This window comes from Corvus hawaiiensis, chromosome 10 (assembly GCF_020740725.1).
Source record: "Corvus hawaiiensis isolate bCorHaw1 chromosome 10, bCorHaw1.pri.cur, whole genome shotgun sequence".
Taxonomy (NCBI): domain Eukaryota; kingdom Metazoa; phylum Chordata; class Aves; order Passeriformes; family Corvidae; genus Corvus; species Corvus hawaiiensis.
This window is the reverse complement of record NC_063222.1, coordinates 24,452,632-24,471,041: the sequence shown is the minus strand read 5'-3', so window position 1 is coordinate 24,471,041 and position 18,410 is coordinate 24,452,632. Positions and strand designations below refer to the sequence as shown.

The window sequence follows — 18,410 nt, the reverse complement described above, 5'->3', positions numbered from 1 at the left end:
TCCTCCAGGTTTGGAGAATCCCCCTGACACGAGAGCGCTCAGACTGTCTGGACAGCCTGGAGAAGATCCCGCGCCAGCTCTGCTGCTGGCCTTCTCTTTCGCGTGTTTGCGTGAGGAATACCACATTACACATTGTACCTGTGTTCTCCGCCAGGTTAATCAGCGTCAGGACACTAGATCTGAGTGAAAAACGCTCTGATGCTATTCCTAAAGGAATACGCACTATGAAAAAAATGTATCTGTTCCTTTGTTTTAATTTTTATTTTATTGATGCCTCCATTTTGCACAATCTAAGTTCTCCATTACAAACAAGTGCCGCTTTTCCCTACCACAGGGAGAAGGGACATTCCACTGGTGCACACCCGAGCCTGGGTTCCTCATTAACGCTGGCATCTCAGCATTCAGGCAGGGAGAAGAAAGCAAGAATGTGGAAACACTGACCTCTGTGTTGAATCATAAAGATGGAATCCTGACTGGAGGGACTGCTGCAGGTTTTTTTGCACCTTTTTTTTTTTTTTTTTTGTGTACACTGGAAAATAAGAGCTGCATTTGCACAGAATCAATATGTCATAAAGTGAGCAAAGGGCAATATAAAAATGGATGTGATATTGTTAATGTCTTTAACTCCATGAACATTTGCTGTTCATTTGATAATGAGCAATTATGCACCCTTGGGCTATGGTAAGTGTAAGAGTATTCATAGACATCCTCATTTTAGGGCTCAGAATACACTTTCCTTTCTATATAATGCAATGCTTTTCTCCCAAGGATTTTTTCACTGATGCAGTTTTCTTCTTGAAGGTTACATTTACAGAAGTAGTAGTTTATGCAAAAGACTCCCTTTCAGATTTCATTAATTTAAATTGCTTTCCCCTGCACTGTGCATACAAAGGAAATGAAGAAGCAGACTAATGTTTCTGCTAAGAAATAAACCCATAAGAAATCTTTCCAGCACAGGAAACAACATAGATGTCTTTGCCAAAATTTCCACCATACTGTGAGGTATAATGGGACATTAACGAGCAGAATATTCTGTGTTCATCTATCAACAGTAATGCAGCTCCACAGAATCTTCTTAGGAGATTTCTTCCCTAAAAACAAAATCCCAAAGATTACTATTTAATTGACATAATATATCTTTTTAATGACTGTGTCTAGATACCTGAAGAGGTGAAGGAACTGAAAATTTTAAATGCCTTAGCCTGTCTGAAAATCAATTTGCTATCGTTCCAAAGAAGGTCTTTCTCCTGAAGTCATTGGAAAGATTATAGCTGGGACAAGATAAAGGAATTAAATGTCTGCCAGAAGACATAAGCAAATCGGAGGGTGGAGCAATAGAAGGGGGAAGATCTCTGCAACACGGAAATTCCATGGACTTCAGCTGCTCCCAAATGCAGGACTGGAGGGACTCTTAATCTCTTTAGGTACATGACACAGCATCAGGCCAGAGCTGTCACAACAGGGATAATATCAAAGCTCAGTGTTTAAAACTCATGTTTACTCTCTATGCTTAGTAATGATTCCAATGATATCACAGTTTATAAACCTTACTTATGCACTTTAACTCCAGAGACAATCAGTACCTTGTTTGGAAATATGGAGTAGGATTCCAGACAAGCAGAACACACACTTCTACCAGGACCTGCATTACCATCCTGTGGGAACCCAGAGTGCAGAGAATATTTCTCTGCTTGTTTTGAAGGGTTCTACCCCCTTGGACAACACTGGTTTTGACCTTTGTCCATGGAGAAAGTTGCCTACCCTCTGGGAAGAATTAGAATCTACACTGGTGTGAACTGATAGAATATAAGATTGTCACAGGGTGAAAAATTTAGAGGTTTTGGGTTTGTTAATATAGTAAATAGATAAAAGCAAAAAACATCAAAGTAGAGGCTTGTTGTTGTTCTCCAGACCTTCTTCTTCTACTACTCCATATTCTGCAGTAGAAGTAGTTGATGATTAGACAAAGAATTCCACAGTTCCTGATTGTGTGACTAGATAATTAGTAGAAAAATAAAAATAATGTACACTTTCAGTGACCATTGGTTAGTTTACCTTTAAAAAGCCTTGAGCTTTCCTGCAACTTGCCTTTTGTATTTTGCTCTGCTTCGTGCTATGCTGTCAGCATGTGAATTATTGATAAGATATAATAAACAACCTGAAGACAGAGAAAATACAGAAATCCCATTCATCTCCCTGACTCCTAGCAAGGACTCTAAAAAGCCTCTCCGATCAAGAGAGATACAATTAAGGTGCTGGTCTGTGTCAATCCTGTCTTAGAGAGGTGTAAAAAGCTGTTTGAAAGTATCTCCACACTTTCGCAAAACTGTTCACTGATGTTTTGACAATCTGCAGTTACAGCACTTTGAATGACTGCAAGCTGTCACGTCCTTAGTGGTACTGCTCCTCTCTAAGATGCTTTGGTGACAGTTTGTGATGTGTCTGTGTATGACAGGCTTATTTGAAAGCAGTGGGTCTGCAGGATGCAATTTCTGCCATGATTCTGGTTCTGACGCGCCATAACACCTTTGTCATTAAGAAGAACCATGACAAACATAATATTATCTAATTCTTGCATGCCAAGTTTATGTGCAACCATGTCTTTCCACTTCGCCTGACACGCAGGCAGCTGCTTGTCCTAGACACATAATGTCCTTGTCTAGTTTTTATTCCGTATTGCTCAGCTACCCCTTAAGTCCCTCAGAGTTTTATTTGCAGTGTACATAGAGCACAGAGCTGGACTGGGGCCAGCCACTGTGCAGGTTCAAAATGCAGAGTGGGTGGGAGCAGAACCCTTTGTTTAGTTTAACTGGCTGGTCAGAACTGCAGTCCTGCTCTCCCTCCCCTTGTCTCACCTCAGGGAAGGTGGTGCATCCTGAGGGAGTTGATGAAGGCAGGGCCACTGAGACAGCTATTCACAGAGTTCCATCCCCAGGCAGTGCTCTCTGAATCTGCATCCAGGGTATGGAACTCATTTCTGTTTGGCTCTTGATTGATACTGAAATCTCATTAATATGCTTGTTGGCAAGAGAGAGCTGGGACTCCAGGAAAGTGGGACAGCTCTGTTCTGATTTTCCATTTCATTGGGTAACTGAGGCTGTTTTGATTGTTTGGAAATGTCTAATGAAATTTTTTCACCCTAAGTAAAGGCAAAGCGGAACAGATCGAAGGATGAATCAGAAACTGCCAAGGAGGAAATCGTTGGAAGAGAAATTTCTGGGAAGACTGGCAGATTGACAGGACATTTAGTAGAGGTGATAAAAGGAACAAAACGTTTTTAGTGGCACAATAGGTATGACAGAATAGTAAGAGGGCAAAGGACTGAGCAGGGGGATCAGGCCCAGGGGGAGAGTTTGCCAGCAGTGGGTCTGTACTGTGCTCTGGAGATGAGAATGAGGAGCCCAGCTATGAAAGAACAAGAAACCCCAACACTGAAGTTGAGTTCAGTCAGGAAGCCTTCAACAGAATGTAGACATTAAAGGTGAACTGGAGAGAGAGGTTCAAGTGGGAAAGGATTAATCCAGAGAAATTATCACAGAGCAGAAGAAAGATCAGTTTCCCAGTTGGATCAAAGGCAGATTTGAGCAGGAAAGTCACATGAAGACAAGTGATAAAAAGAACAGGTTGGTGTGCTGCTGCTAAACAGACATGATGGTATTTCCCCATTAGAACAACTGTCCTGGCTTAAGTCACTGCTTGAAAATCTCTTGTTAGCCCTGTATGAAGCGGGGGCTCTTTTCTTTATTTCAGAGGTTTAGGATCCCACACAGCAATTGCCTACTGCCTCTGACCAAGGGACTCCAGTTCAACCCATTTCTCAAGCTGGGGGAGCCAAGTGCACTTTTCCAGTGGAACTGCAAGTGGAACCAGGAAGTCCAGGGTGACTCCTACATGAAATCATGGATTAAATGATCAATAGGTATCAGCACAGCATGGTCAGCTGCTGGTTATAGCCCTGAACAGGCAAAAGGTGATGTTGGAAGGGTCGCATGGACTGAAAGCTGAATGTTGATCAGCATCTGCAGGGGAGAACTTGCTGAGGGGGGCCTTAGCAAGTTAGGAAAGTGCCACTGAATGATCCTGTTGTGCTTCTCCTCCAGGAGATTGCTGCAGCGTGTAGAGATGCTCAGAGCTAATTGAGCAGTACTTTATCCCTCAAGCTGCCTCAGGATTTCTCTAAGACTCCTCACTCAGTGGGCACATCTAATATCTTTACTTCCTAAAATACCTTACCGATGAATAATCCCACTGCAGTCCTGGAGCTCACGTGTTAACATGCTCCATGGCACAAGTGACTATGCCAGAATTTGGCACTTATTGATTGCTTTGTGTCCAAAATTCTTGTTAAAGTAGCAGGACATATCTCTGATTTAATCACAGCTTTTTCCTTGCCCCTGAGACTTGCAAAGACACCAATTAATGGTTTCTTACCTTGATTTTATTCTGATCCTCTATACAGGACTCACCTACACTATGAGATGGCATCAAGGGCCAGAGCAGAGGCAGACCAGCTCCTTCTGTATTCTCCTTACTGGACTAATCTGTAATGTTGAGTTGTTGGGATGGTTGCCAAATCTCCCAATTATGATTTAATTAATTCACAAAGAGGCAAAAGTTTGGGGGGAAAAGAAACTAAAATTAAAACATGGAGGTTTCAGGTATTTTCACATTAGAGGTATTTTTCCGAGGCCACATTCACACTGCCCACCCACTTGCACTAACACACACCCCAGCCCTTCCCTCCATGGCCAAACCTGCAGTGCATCCCCTCTGAATCCAGCACTGCTCTGCGGGCAGTGACCCTGAAGATAAAGTAGTGTAAGCATGGCCCAGAGAACCTGAAAGAATATGTTATTAAATGGAATGATCTATGGTGCAGAAGGTTAAATAACAGTTTTCTATAATTGTGAAATTATTTCAAGAGATTATTAAAAACTGCAGTCTTCTAAGTCAGAGACACATAATGCTTGGTTCATGTGCTGCTCTCAAAAGGCCTTCCAGACACCTCCAACCTTCATCAACAGTCAAAACGAATGTTTCTTTTGTTGTCTTGATTAAAGCTTTCCATTTGCTTCCTCTGGGACTCTGAAAGGGCCCATCTTTGCATGCCCAGCTCTGCCAAGGCTGGCAGCTGTGTCAGTGCTGCCAACAATTCCCTGAACCATGGCCCGCAGTCCCGGCAGGATGAAGGCCGGAGGCTCACATCCAGCTCCGAGAGTTCCTTGAATGCTCCTAAACCTTGGCAGAAGACAGCCCAGCCTTCATCAGAGATGTTGTTATTATAACTCAAATCCAGCTTCTGCAATCTGGCTAAATGGCCATCTTGCCTCAGGGATGCTGCAAGAGATGACAGACACAAACACAACTAATAAATCCTGGCAACTGCTTTAAAAGCTTCTCAGAAAGGAGAATGGTATTTTAATACCTCATTTCAGCAGTCAAACAGCAAGATTTAACTCCTCAGCAGCATAAAACCACTTGCTGCTGATCTCAGAAAGACAGTTTTATAACAGCTGAAGGAGTGTACAACACTTAAAGCACAGGCAGTTCAAGAAGAACAAAGTATTGAGTTAAAAGTGTATGGCAACCCAAAAACCTTGGAGTCAGTTGGAAGGAGGCTATATCAAGTGCCAATTATAAGAGGCAGACAGGCTTTACAGGGAGATTTAGAAAGAGGAAAGCAAAACTAGGTGAGACTGCATGACTACAACAGCCACCTCTCACTGTGGGAGGGTCTAATATACCCTAAAGGGATCCTTAACATATGATTGGCAAAGGAAACACCCATCAAGGGTGATGGTTTTTAAAGTAAAAAATATTCAGGCTTCACCTCACCAAATTTCACATTCCAGGGCCTCACAGCTGTCACACAGCTATTGCCAATCTCAGACACTCAAACCCCCGAGTCAGGCCCACAGAATCACAAGGATGAGTATAAAATAAGAGAGTTTCAAAAGAATCCTAGAATTTAGTCCTTTATCAGTTTTCCAGTACTTCTTAGCAGCTGCTAAGAGGTGGGTGAAAACATTCCTGGTTTAATTCTCCCCAAGTAGCCTGACTCCAGAAACCCACCTAATGGATTGGGAGCTGCTAGTGCCTGTATTACTGGCTGTCAGCACAGACATTTTTTTCTAAAGTACTGAGCCCTAAAACAGCATCCGAGTGAAATAAAACTCCTCAGAGGCAGCTTTAAATATTTGATATAAAAAACAGATGCAAACCCTACATTTTCTAAATGATGCTTTTGTTTGTATTAATACATAAAAGTGCTAAAAGATTCTTTGCATTTTAGCCTTTTAGGCTTTTCCACTGGGCATGTCCAGGACACACAGAAAAATGAAACCCCTTTCTGGGAAAAACACTCCTGTATTTTCCATGTTTTCATTTGATTTATGCAAAACCATGCTCAGCCCATGGAACAAGCCCCTTCTGAATTGTGGTCTAAATGCCCTGGCTCCTTGAGTGCTAGTAAATACCATGTTATACGTACTTAGAAGTGCCAAATCTTCAGCCACCAAGTTACAGCTGCTCAGTCTTAACACTTGAATCTCCGTTGCAAGCTTTAGTGCTCCCAAAAGCAGCTTTAGGTTCCCACCAACGCACTTATTCCAAGAAAGGTCTAATATCTCCAGTTCAGGAAGGTGAAGGGCAGCCTCAGCTGAAAAGATTAAGACCAGCAACTTCTGCTTACTAAGAGAAAACAACATGGCCTCAACAGACACCTCACCTGCAATTCACCCGTAAATAGGATCCTAACAGGCTGAGTACCTGTGCTTAGAGTGAATTCTTTTATCCCAATAAAAGTCAGACAAAAGATAATAAGAAGGGTCTGCCTATAGAATCTATGAGGACTCTAAGGAGAGGTTTTTTTGTCTTTCTATTCACATTATTGCCTTGGCCTTGTTGCACTGAATTAATTTAATAACTTGCTTTTAAACCATTTTATATTAATTTAAAAACAGCAAGTTTTTTGCTGTGAACTCACTATTTAGGGTGTAAAGCTCTCTATCTTTTGACAGCTCTGATTTCCATGGTGTCACTCTTATATTTATATCACTACAATTATGTAATACTCTTTCTGCAAGGACCTCTGACCAGCTTAGCTTGCTACTGCTTCTGCTGGAGGCAGTCAAGTCTTACTCCAGGTTTAATGTCACTGTAAACAGTACAAAATACAAGTGCACAAGACACAGTAACTGAGAGATCCCTCTGTACTAAGATTTCATGTGCCATATGGAACACCTATCAAAGGCCACTAATCCACAGAGATTTGCAATAAGTAGGCAAAAGAGGCTGAATTTACATGTCCTGTGTTAGATTGGACTTTTCTTCATGGCTATGCAATATCTGTTCCACCACTGCAGTCATTTCCTCCATTTCCCCATGCTGAACTCTAACCCAGAAAGTTTCTACTGAAATTTTCACCTGCAGTGAGGTGAAAAACCCTCAGTCAAAACTTTAGCCCAGTGAGTAAAGTGTTACACCCAGACTATGATTACAACATAACATAAAAGCATGTTTTTCTTTTTTTCCCCCAAAATTAGGGAATATCTAAAAGCTCACAATCAGACAAAGGACTAAGTGAACTTCACCCCCTCAGGTGTAGTAGAGGAAGCCATACAATTCTCTTCCCTTGAAACCTGGTCCTACAAAGCACTGGTTTCGTCACAGGCATTTCCACTCGGGACCTGAGGTATAATGTAACCATGATCCTTGGAGTTCAGCCAAAGGAGAAGGGAATGCTTTGTCCTACAGGGATACACAGAGAACAGGCACACTTTAAAGAAACACTCCTACCTAGTGATGAAAGGGACTCTTCACCTAAGCCACAATTGCTGATGCTCACAGATCTCAGCTTCGGTAAAAACCTGAGCCTGCCCAGAAGAGGATCAGATGAGAGTCCTACATTTTTATTCGAGGATAAGTTCAGGTCTTGAAGACTGGAGAGTAAAGGTATCACCTGGCCTATGAAAACATGAAATATTTATTAGACAGTCACTAATCCATAAAAAATGTGTAGTTGTATATTTGCCTGACATAATTTCTTTTCTTTATAAATCAATCCAAAAGTCAAGACCAAGTTTTTACAGTCAAGTTCATGGTGAGTAATGCTTTAGACCGTAAATAGCCTTGTCATTTTCAGTAAAACTGTTTCAGAAATTAAGTCTTCCATGCTATGTGGAGCATTGTCAGAATATGGCTTCCTGGAAATTTTAGGTGAAGTAGGGAATTTCCAAATGCATTCATTGCTAACTGAAACTTCTTTCTTGTCTTAATGCTATTATTCTCTATTATTCAATAAATTAAATCATGATTGATATCACTAATACTGAATATTTCCTAAAGCTTCATCATCATCATGTCTTCAAGTTGTTTGTCATGGAAAATAGGATGTGGGCAATATAGGCTTTGAGTCATGGGATTTTTTTTGTTGTTGTTGTCAAGAGTAAAGACAAAGTTATGGTAACAGAGAAAAACAGGCTGTCTCACAAACTGATTGTGAAATGCCTTTTTCTTCATAGTGGTTTCTAGGTACGTCAATTCAACTTGGAGAAAGCACACAGCAGCAGCAATGCAAGACCTCCTAAAATACCCTCTACTCGGTGTGCAGTTCATCAAGGGAGTTTTAGGCAGTTATATTTCCATGCACATACACACCATGGATCCATCCCGCTTATACCACTGGGGCACTGTCCCTGGATATTTCCTAAATCACTGATTATCAGAAAAAGCACTGCTTGGTGGCAGTTCCCACATTCCCATTGTGGGTCTGAATCATGGCAGATTCAGGTCCTTAGTTCCACATGGGATCAGACACTCTGAGATTTCCTTTGGTTCAGCGAAAAAACCCCATTCCATATTGACCAAGAAAGCTCTCCCCCACAGTGTACTTTCAGAGGTGCCTGATGAAAAAAGTCCTGAGATCAGTTGTTCTGCCAGGCAGAATCTTTTATGTCTTTGAGATATTTTCAGAAGGCAAAACTGAGATCCTTAATGGATTTCCTCAACATGTCCTTACACAAAACGGTCATGTCCTCTTCTGTGACACAGCACTGGTGAAGATCAAGGACTTCCAGATTTTTCAAGCTGGCCAAATGAGCTGCTGAGTCTTTAAAGCCACCACCAATCTCTCTGTTGCACGAGATGTCTAATTTCCTTAGCTCTGCAAGGTGCTGTAAAGCAGTGTCTGAAATGGAAAAGGGAACAGGCTGGTCACTGGCTGCCACAAGAGCCCAGGTCAGGGCTTTGGCATCTATTTACTTCAACGTCAAAGTTTGCCCAAGGTATTGCAGGCAAAGCTCCTGGGCTAAGCTTCAGTGTATAATCACAGCAGACACACAGTAATACAGCAAAGCCTCCCTGTCCATGCAGCTCCATTCTTCTCTGGGAGAGCAGGTGAAGGTGAGGCCAGCTCATCCCCCAGGTCCAGTCAATCCTCAGCCTTTTGCAGAAATTACTGCTGGATGTGCTAATTAATGCCAGTTGTTTTGCCACATCCACTAGGGAGGGGCACATATAACAATCCCATTTCATGGGGCTCCACTGGACACTCTTTAAGTGATAATGGAAAATTTGGATTTCCTTTGGAAAGTAGGATTAGCTTGTTAAAAGTTAGCTGACCTGTTTGTGTCTTTGTCTGTGTTCTGTCTGGGGAAAGAGGAAGCACATCCAGGGAGCCACAGCCCTGAGATGTGTCTCAGATAAATGGTGTGGAGGGTGACTCTCCCCACTGACTTTCACAAGCTTGAGCTCAGGGCAGATAAATTCCACTCCTGCTGAAAGGCCCTGTAGAGTCTTTTATCAGTCCTCAAACAGCAAATAATGATTGCCCATTAATACTGCCAAACCATCAGCAAAATCCCACCTCATTGCCTTTCTTAAATGGTTTTCAGATGTACAATTTATTCAGAATGAAAGTCTTCTGAACATAAAGTCTAACCTAAGCTCTGGAGGCTGTCTTGCTTTAATCCACACATGTGCAAGTTTAACTCTTTCAAGCCTGGCACATTTTTCAGATCCTGAGCAATAACCTTCATGCTGCAGCCAATGTTTTTGTTGATAGAGAGATCTAATACTTCGAGGTTTGGGATCACATTTAGAATTTCAGCTGGGGAGAAAAAAAGAAAAGAAAACTAGAATTGGTAATTGTCTGTAATACATACAGATGAACTCTAGAAAAGTACAGCACCATGATAAACAGGAAGAGGTGGCCTGGGTTTGCCTGTAAGTGTGGTTTAGACTTGCTAAATTCCTGTTCTACCTAAACAACACAGTAACATAAAGATTGGATAGGAATCAAGAAATATGTGAAAAACATTTATGAAAATAAAAGTGAAAAAATACAAGGACTGTTAGAAAAATACAGGGGAATAAAAAGCAGAAATACAAAGAGAAAGAAAATTTTCTACTGAAAATACATAGGAATGTGTGTTACATATGGGGCTCCTCCTACAGTGGAGATGAGAGCCATGAGGCTTCTCTTTACTGAGCAAACACCTTTTAAAACACACAATGAGATAAAAAGACCACACAGGATTAAGCTGCTATGGTGAGAGGACAGAAGGAAAGGGTGGTCAGTGGTTGCCAACTCAGCCTAAATTCCCAGTCCTCAGACCTTCTTTCCAATCCCATGGCCAACTACATATTCAGTTGCTTAATTTTAAGCAATCAGTGGTGGAAATTCTGGCACATGTTTTTTGCTCAAGGTCTCAAAGAATCCAGAAACCCTGGACCACTGAGGCAGCCAGACTGTGGTTTAGATCTTCTCAACCCTCCCTCATACGATTAGAGCGAATAATTTCCTTCTTTGGAAGAAAGTGCATTAAATCCCCACATCATAAATACTGTTATAATGCAGAGCTTGAAATAAATTAACTTTTCACTAATACTGAGCTCAATACAACCATCATCTAAGTCAAACAAGTTCCATTTTTGTGAAGCCAGTCTCAGCCCAGCTCAATGGACACACATACCAAGGGATTCTCCATCCTTTGCCGTCAGGTTACAGTCTGTAATTTTCAGACATTTTAATTTGCATCCATCCTGGAGTTTTTTTGTCAGCAGTGATAGTTTTCCACCTATGTTACTGTTCCATGATAAATCCAGTTCTTCAAGCTGAGAAACAGTTTCAAATGCCTCTCCTGTAATGGAAGTCTAGGATGATTCATTCTATGTATCAATTTCAGTGCAAACAAAAATACAGGTTTGGAATATATTAAAGAGGAAGGTTAGATGCTTAATACTCAGTTTACTTTATATTGAATGTCTTGTCGGGAAAATTGTTAAATAAATGAATTATTGCTTCTGCAGCAGTGTTGCATAAAATCTCACATTGTCTAAGGAGCAATATAGATCACAAGTCATTGTCACAGTGCACACAAACATGAAATTTATTTGGATTCCCAAACCCTCCTCAGGCTGTTTGGCCTGTGCTGGGACCAGAAAGTCCAGTCTAGAGGGAAATCAGTACAGATGACAAGTCTGAATTTACTGTCATGTAGAATTCTGCTGTTTTATTTGGCAAATTTCCAACATCCTCTGTACTGTGTCCACAGATCATTTTGGAGGGAATGAAAGAAGTCCTCTCACAACTACTTCTGAAATGGGAAAATTTCATTTCTGACAGGAATTTCTGACTCACTTCGTAAGAAACCAAGATGAGCATTGTTTTGACTCAAACTAACTTTCCCTTGATTTCAAGGCAGGCAGAACTGACTTTTACTACATTCAGAAAAATCAGCCTTTTCCAGGCTTGACATACCTGCCAATCTGAACTGTGTTAGGGTTTATTTGAAATACTAACATCCCACGGTAAAATCCAGCTTCCTAGCTTCCTTTGTAGAGGAGGGAAGCAGAGCATATTTGCATAAACTCATTCCCACAAAAGATCAATTAATCAGACCATATGCAAATACAATTTCAAAGTGTCATACACAATTTTCTTGATCTAAAGTCCAATAACTGAGAATTGTATTTTAACAGTAACATTCTTTCATGTCTGGGTGGTTTTCATAATTAATTTTTCACAAAAGATTTATAATAGAAAAATAATTATTTCTCTAAGTGAATATCTGGGTTTGAGAGGAAAGGACATGTCTTAATTTTTATTTTTGCATTTATTTTAAATTATTGCCTCAGTATTGAACACTGAGCAATGCTCTACAGTTGAGAAGTGCAGCATAGCCTGTTTCTGTTCGACATGAGGACTATAGAATTCCAGACACATTTTCCTCCCAGAAGATAAATAAAGGAATATAACTCCAGGAATGGTTTCCTATCACCTCTCACAGTCAAGCTCTGAGCAATCACATAGAATAGGTTGAAATTATGGTTCTATTTCAGACATTGATTTCTAAGCAGGATGTGCTGAGTCCACAAGAGGCCACATTTCTTCAGAGAGATGTGGACAAGGTCACACAGCCAGGATTGGCCTAAATATACAAGTTGTTTTCAAAATCACAGGCAAAATCAATGCAAACTGACTGTTGCTATTCCACATGTCAAGGGCATCACATTTTGACTGGAAATTCAAGTCCTGCAATCAATTTTGCATCTGTCCCAGAAGAAGCTAAACCAAACTGGGAAGGAAACGGCACTGGAGAACCTGGCAGAATAAAGTAATTGTAAAAATAACCAATAAAAATCAAAAGGAAAAAAAATATGAGAAAAGGGTTGGAAAGAGAATGAAATAATTTTGAAAAGATGTTAGAAAATTAAATACACAGATTTTACACTCATCAGAAACAGAGCAGTTATTTTCACCAGCTTTTGTAGAGATGCTTATTTCCTCCCCAAGAGATAGCATGACCCACTTTTTATCTGCCACCATACATGTTGTATTATTTCTGAACCTTTCCTGGAAAAGGCTTGGATATGGATGACATAAACAAACCCCAGCTTTATGACACAGACCCATTTTAGAACTTACAAAATAAGCAGTAACTTTTATCATTCCTAATTTATTGTGTTTGCCCTTCTTTTAAATACAAACCACAGATCCACCCCAGAGTAAACTCCAAGCCCAGAGGTGACTCCGTGTCAGAACCTGAGTGTGTAACACCACCTTTAAAACCTTTACATCTCATGCTTTGCAGAAAGCCGGGTGCAGGCACTCCAAGCAAAGAAGTAAGCAGAGGAATAAGCTTCTCCCAGACTTGGAAAACACCAAGCCATAAAGCTCTGAAGCAGCACTTCTGGTTTTAAGTCTCCTCCCAAAAGACCACTGGGGTTCTCATGATGAGCACTCACCTGTGCTGCAGCTCCAAGACCTAAGCTGGCCCTATTGTAACTGACTCTGCTTCTAGCCAAAAAAATCCTAATCCAAATTGAAAACATTCTTTCCTGCAAATAAGACTGAATTCTGTTCCCTTCTGAGTGTGAGAGCTTCACACCCTGAGGAATGACTCTGCAGAGCTACCTAAAGGTGTAAGGTCACCCGTAAGCCCAAGTTTCTACTGTTTTGCAGCAGGAGTTTACTTTGCTCAGTGTGGAAGCAGCAGGAGCAGGACATAGGAAGAGATGAGATGGATTACATTAGCCCCAAGCTGTCTGGAAGTAAATGTAAATGAAATCCTGTACCTAAGGAGATGACATCCTCAGCTGTCAGCCTGCAGCTGTTAAGTCGGAGGACTTTTAACAGGTTCACATGATGAAGATGGACAGTGAGAGCCTTCAAAGTCCCTCCAACACAACCATTCCAGGACAGACTGATCTCTTCCAGCTCTGGGAGAAAGGGCAGTAAAGAAGCTGTAAGGAAAGAAAAGAAAAACTTTTCTGTTTCATGTTTCTGCACACCCTGGATATCGATGTATATTGAGATGTTTTCTACAACCAATACAAAATTATAAAGCCATGAGAATTTGTACCTCACTTTTCTTATCTGTATCTGAATGAAGGATATTCATCTGCTTCACAGATCTGGATGATTTTTATATTTAATATATATTACAAAATTTATATAATTTGTAAACTAATATTTCTCAGGGACCTGGGACCATTAGATGAAATGTCAATATGGCCTGTATAAAAGAAAGGGAAGGGAAAAGAGGAGAGGGAAAAATTGAACAGGCAAATAAAATTAAAGGAATATATGAAGTGATTAGTTGAATAAAATGTGCATTTACCCAGCTCTGTTACATCTGCCGCATTTAATGCACAATTATTTAGATCCAGATTCTTGCTGTTGGGTTTCTTTCCCAGTTTCTCCATGAACTGATTAAATCTCTGCTCACCAGATGGTGACTCCACTTCAGAAGTGAGATGTGAAAGTCCATCTGAGCAACAAAGAAAACAGGGCCCTGGTTACCTCTGCTATGAAACACCACTGTAAATCCTGCCTGAGGCTTGCAGGTGAAGGCTTTAGGAAATGAATCAAATCTGTCAATAAACCAGGCTCTATTTTTCATCAATGTGGACAACAACCCGACTGATAAGATCACTATAGATCAAATCAGTACAAAGTTCCTGCTGCATTTTCATACATCGGTGTGAGGCAGTTCCTGATTTTCTGGGCTTTCAAAGAAAAAGTTACAGAAAATAGCAGTCCCACTCTCAGTAGCTGCCCTCTTATTGTTTCCCCAAACTGACCCAAGCCCCTTAGGACAAAGGATGGGGTACTAAGCCTCACCTTCCAGCTGCTTTTGAAAAATAGTTCCATTTTCTCTGGAGTGGATGTAAAGAGTATTCTTGTGTGTGCAAAATAACATAAATGATGGATTCCCATTCCCTTCCCCTCCCCCTGCCCAGTGTCAAGGGATAGGAAACATCTGCTCCTGTTGTCTTCAGACTGCTTTAGCAGAACAGAGACCCATCTTAAATACAACAAGCCAAGCTACTGCTCAAAGCCTGGCTCTGAAACCAAATAAGCTCTGCAACTAATGAGCTGACTTCAGCACTGACTCTCACATTGCAGACCAAGAGAGAAGTCATCCAAAAGCTTTATCCTTCCTCAGCAACACGGATCTAACTCCTTGCTTGGCCTCTATCAAATCAGAAAACATGCTTGATAATGTTCTAATCAGAAGTAAATCCTGGCTAGAGGATAAACTGTAGGCAGCAAATACAGGATTTTGGCTAGCAAAAAACCAGCTGATTTTCTCTGAAATTAAAATATTTACTCATATTGTACCACCATTACCTTCTACAGAGAGATCTTGCTTGTCACTCTGGTCATCAGCTCCAGCATGGCTTATTTCTGTTTCTTCAACTTCCCTTCTGTCCTTGCCTTCAGATTTCCCAAAGTCAAAGCCCTTGAAGAATTGTTTGACAGCTGAAGGCTGCTCTTGCCTTTTTTCAGGAGCACACCTCTTTCCTTGGAACTGCTTTATAACAAAGTCAAATGGGGAACTCTTTGGGTTGTCCTCTTCATGCCTATCCTGGCAGTTCTGGTCATCTTTCAGGGGATCAGCAGACAGAATTCGATTTAGTAACGTTTAGTCTTGCTTACCTTTTTTCAGATGCACTGACAATTTGCCACCATTACCTCCATCCAAACATATATCATAGCCATGATACAAGTGTTCAAGAGCAGAGCACTTACAATTACAAAAAGCTGAAGCATTGTTTAAAGTCTGGGTCTTAATATGTTGTCACAGCTGTATTTCTTAGAAATACAAAAATGACACAAACCAGTGGACCTCCATGTACACTACAGCTCTACTGAGCTGTAGAGAAATCCTGCTTTTTCTGGTTGTGATTTCCTGCTGTGGAGAGATATTATTTTAAACAAAGAACATACCTGTCTTTTCCATGGGTACACCTGAGGATCCCTTTCACTCTTTTCAGTTTTTACAGCACTTTCAGGGTTTCCATGTAGTTTTCTCTCACAAGTTTCTCTCTTCATCAGTACGATAGCAGCAGCTCTGCACAAGTGGTTTGTGGGCTCTTTCCTGATGTCTCTATTCCTCTGTACTCTATCCCAAAGTCTGCCATTCCTGGGGCTGAGAAGTCCATTTAAATGTTTCAGTCATGTCCCAGTTTAGATCACTCTCAAGGCAGAAATCAGGAAGTGGCAGCAAAATCTTCGCTACTGCTCGCAAACCACTGCATGTCCCTGAGACAGCTGTTGTTAAAGAGGCTGAGTCACCGTAGAGATCAGATTACAAGACTACCTGAAGAAAAGCTCTTTGTTTTCCCACCCCTTTTGTCCATACTGGTCAGCAATAGTGTTGGAGGCTGAGCAGAGCCCTGCTGTCAGCAGGATGTTGCACAGCTCAGTAAGAAAAAGGGATACCGAGGAGTAGGATACTCCTGATCATTTTAGGGCCACAGGAGACAGGAGAGGAGAGGTCACAATCATCTTCTGGGCAACACCATGATACAACATTACAATGCAATCATTGGACACACCTCATATATACCTCAAACTTCAGCACACCTTTTTTTTTCTGTCTGCCCTAAAGTCTGATTTCCTCAATGGTGAACATCACAATTTCTGTCCTAACCATACTTATGGCCATTTATGCTGAATCTCTTTAGGCTTGATAATCTTTTTCAGTTCTTTCCTTTTGTAGGCAAAACCAGCCAAACCCTTCTTGTTTCCCCTCATGTGACAAACTCTTCATTTCCCTTATCATTTCCTGCTCACCTTTGTCTCCACCGGCTGCAATATAATTTATACTCCCTTAGATACAAGGGACCATCCACAGATATGTATACACTAAAGACATATGCAAACTGGAGTGATTTTAGTGGGGAATGATAAAGCTGGTAAACAAAACCAACAATTCCTTTGCAAGCAGGTGAGCAGACACCAGCCTGAGGACAGGCTTGGCTCAGTGTGAAAACAGACAAAGGATTCAGACAGGGTGGAATGAGGCACAGAGTGATGCAAAGAGTCAACAGGGTAAGATGAGGAGAAGAAAAACTTAAAGTGAACATCAGGAAAATCCTCTTGCCCATGAGAGGTACCATGCTGGCAAACATTTAGAGCAGCTAGAAATGCACAAAACCACTGGGATCAATCATCTTTCTCTGTAGGAAAGGAGGGCACACTTCTATTCCAGAAAGGATCTCCAAGCTGGCTTTAGGGTTTTCTGACACCAGGAGTGGTTGGCCTGCCCCAGTTTCTGAAATTAGCATCTCACTACAGACCTGTATCCACATCAGGAATTTGTGCTAAGTCACTTCATGTGTCCAGGCATCTCAGCTATGCAGATGATGGAAAATCCCAGCATTTCTGTTCGTAAACAACTGAATTTGACAGTTCTTCGCTCGTGCTTAACAACAGTGACCAGGAATGAAGCAGAGACCAAGGAACCCATGTTTGTGAACATGTCCCAAGACTTCTCAATGCCCACTGCAATTCAATGAGAACATGGAACAGAAATATTTGATAATCTCTGTCCTGTGAAACTGGAGAAATCCTTAAGCATGTTAAGCACTAATTACAGTGGTTAGCCTGGGCTAACTCACATGCTCTGATATCAGTATTTCAGGTGATGTGCTGCCAATTGAGCAGTTCTTTCACCACTTGAGGCTGTTGAATGACAGTGACAATACCCCACAGAACCATGACAGCATCCCTGTAATCTGGTGAGAAGGGAAACACGATGGTCTCCTCTTCCTAAAAAGCAAATCTTTACCTTTTTTCACATCAGCTATGAGGAAAGAGGTGACAACAGGGTTATCCCCCTAAAAAAGCAGGATAATGAGGATGAGGTGGCTGCACTGGGCTGAAAACATGAGCATCACTCTGCAATAGGCCCAGGCTGTGCTGTGAACGTGTGATATATCACACCAGCCAGGCCCAGCCGTGCCCTGTGAGCTGCTCTGTCCATCTCCTCCCTGCCACACTTCTGAACAGGTGTCCTGCTCCTGCCTGGCAGAGCCCTGTGTCTGCTTCCTGCAGGATGTCATGGACAGCACGGGGCAGGCTTAGCTTTTGGAGTTTAAAAATAATAGACGCCTTCCCCTTTCTATCCAGTTAAATGGCCTGTGACCATCTGCCAAGTGCTCAGTGTCACACTTGTTTACATCTACTCTTCCTTCTGTCTAGACCTGGGGCAAGGTTAGGAACAGAACCAATTTTGGAACAAAATAGTTTAAGTTGCATCCCACTCAGCACCCACCGGGGAGAGATTAATGTGGATTTTTGTACTTTGCCTCATTGTGACTCCTTAATCCGGCATATATTCCAAAGAAATAATGCCATTAGAGGATTAGTGCCACAAGTTCATTTGAGAAAAAGGATTTGCAAACACTGAAATCCTATATTCTATGTGCTTAATCACTGAGTATCATTTTGGGGATTTCCTCTCCCTTTAGTAGTGTCTCTTTCAATGAAACCCAAGCACATCAGCAACTCTGTTTTGGATGGCCCTTATTATCCACTAAAGGAAAACAAACCCCCAAGCATCTAGTTAAAATAATAGAGAGTCTAAACACACTGGACTAAACCCATCCTTGCTGTT

The 18,410-nt window shown here is 41.4% G+C and overlaps 1 protein-coding gene across 1 annotated transcript; it reads right to left on the bottom strand.

Moving 5' to 3' along the window:
- Positions 1 to 1,927: 1,927 nt before the first annotated feature.
- On the bottom strand, positions 1,928 to 16,057 carry LRRC31 (leucine rich repeat containing 31). Its single transcript, XM_048315112.1, has 10 exons — positions 15,737 to 16,057; positions 15,137 to 15,391; positions 14,124 to 14,273; positions 13,579 to 13,746; positions 10,974 to 11,141; positions 9,941 to 10,108; positions 9,020 to 9,187; positions 7,798 to 7,965; positions 6,491 to 6,658; positions 1,928 to 5,337 (listed from the first exon to the last, which is right to left on the bottom strand). Exons 1-10 carry the CDS (start codon positions 15,747 to 15,749, stop codon positions 5,018 to 5,020), a joined length of 1,746 nt encoding a protein of 581 aa, XP_048171069.1. The 5' UTR covers positions 15,750 to 16,057; the 3' UTR covers positions 1,928 to 5,017.
- Positions 16,058 to 18,410: the final 2,353 nt, after the last annotated feature.

Excerpts from the sequence above, each read along its gene's own strand:
- LRRC31 (XM_048315112.1), bottom strand. Across the intron at positions 7,966-9,019 it reads AGAGGACATGACCGTTTTGT|GCCAGGTGATACCTTTACTC; the intron begins GTAAGGACATGT and ends ATGTTTTCATAG. Across the intron at positions 6,659-7,797 it reads AGAGTCCCTTTCATCACTAG|CTGAGGCTGCCCTTCACCTT; the intron begins GTAGGAGTGTTT and ends TAATCTTTTCAG.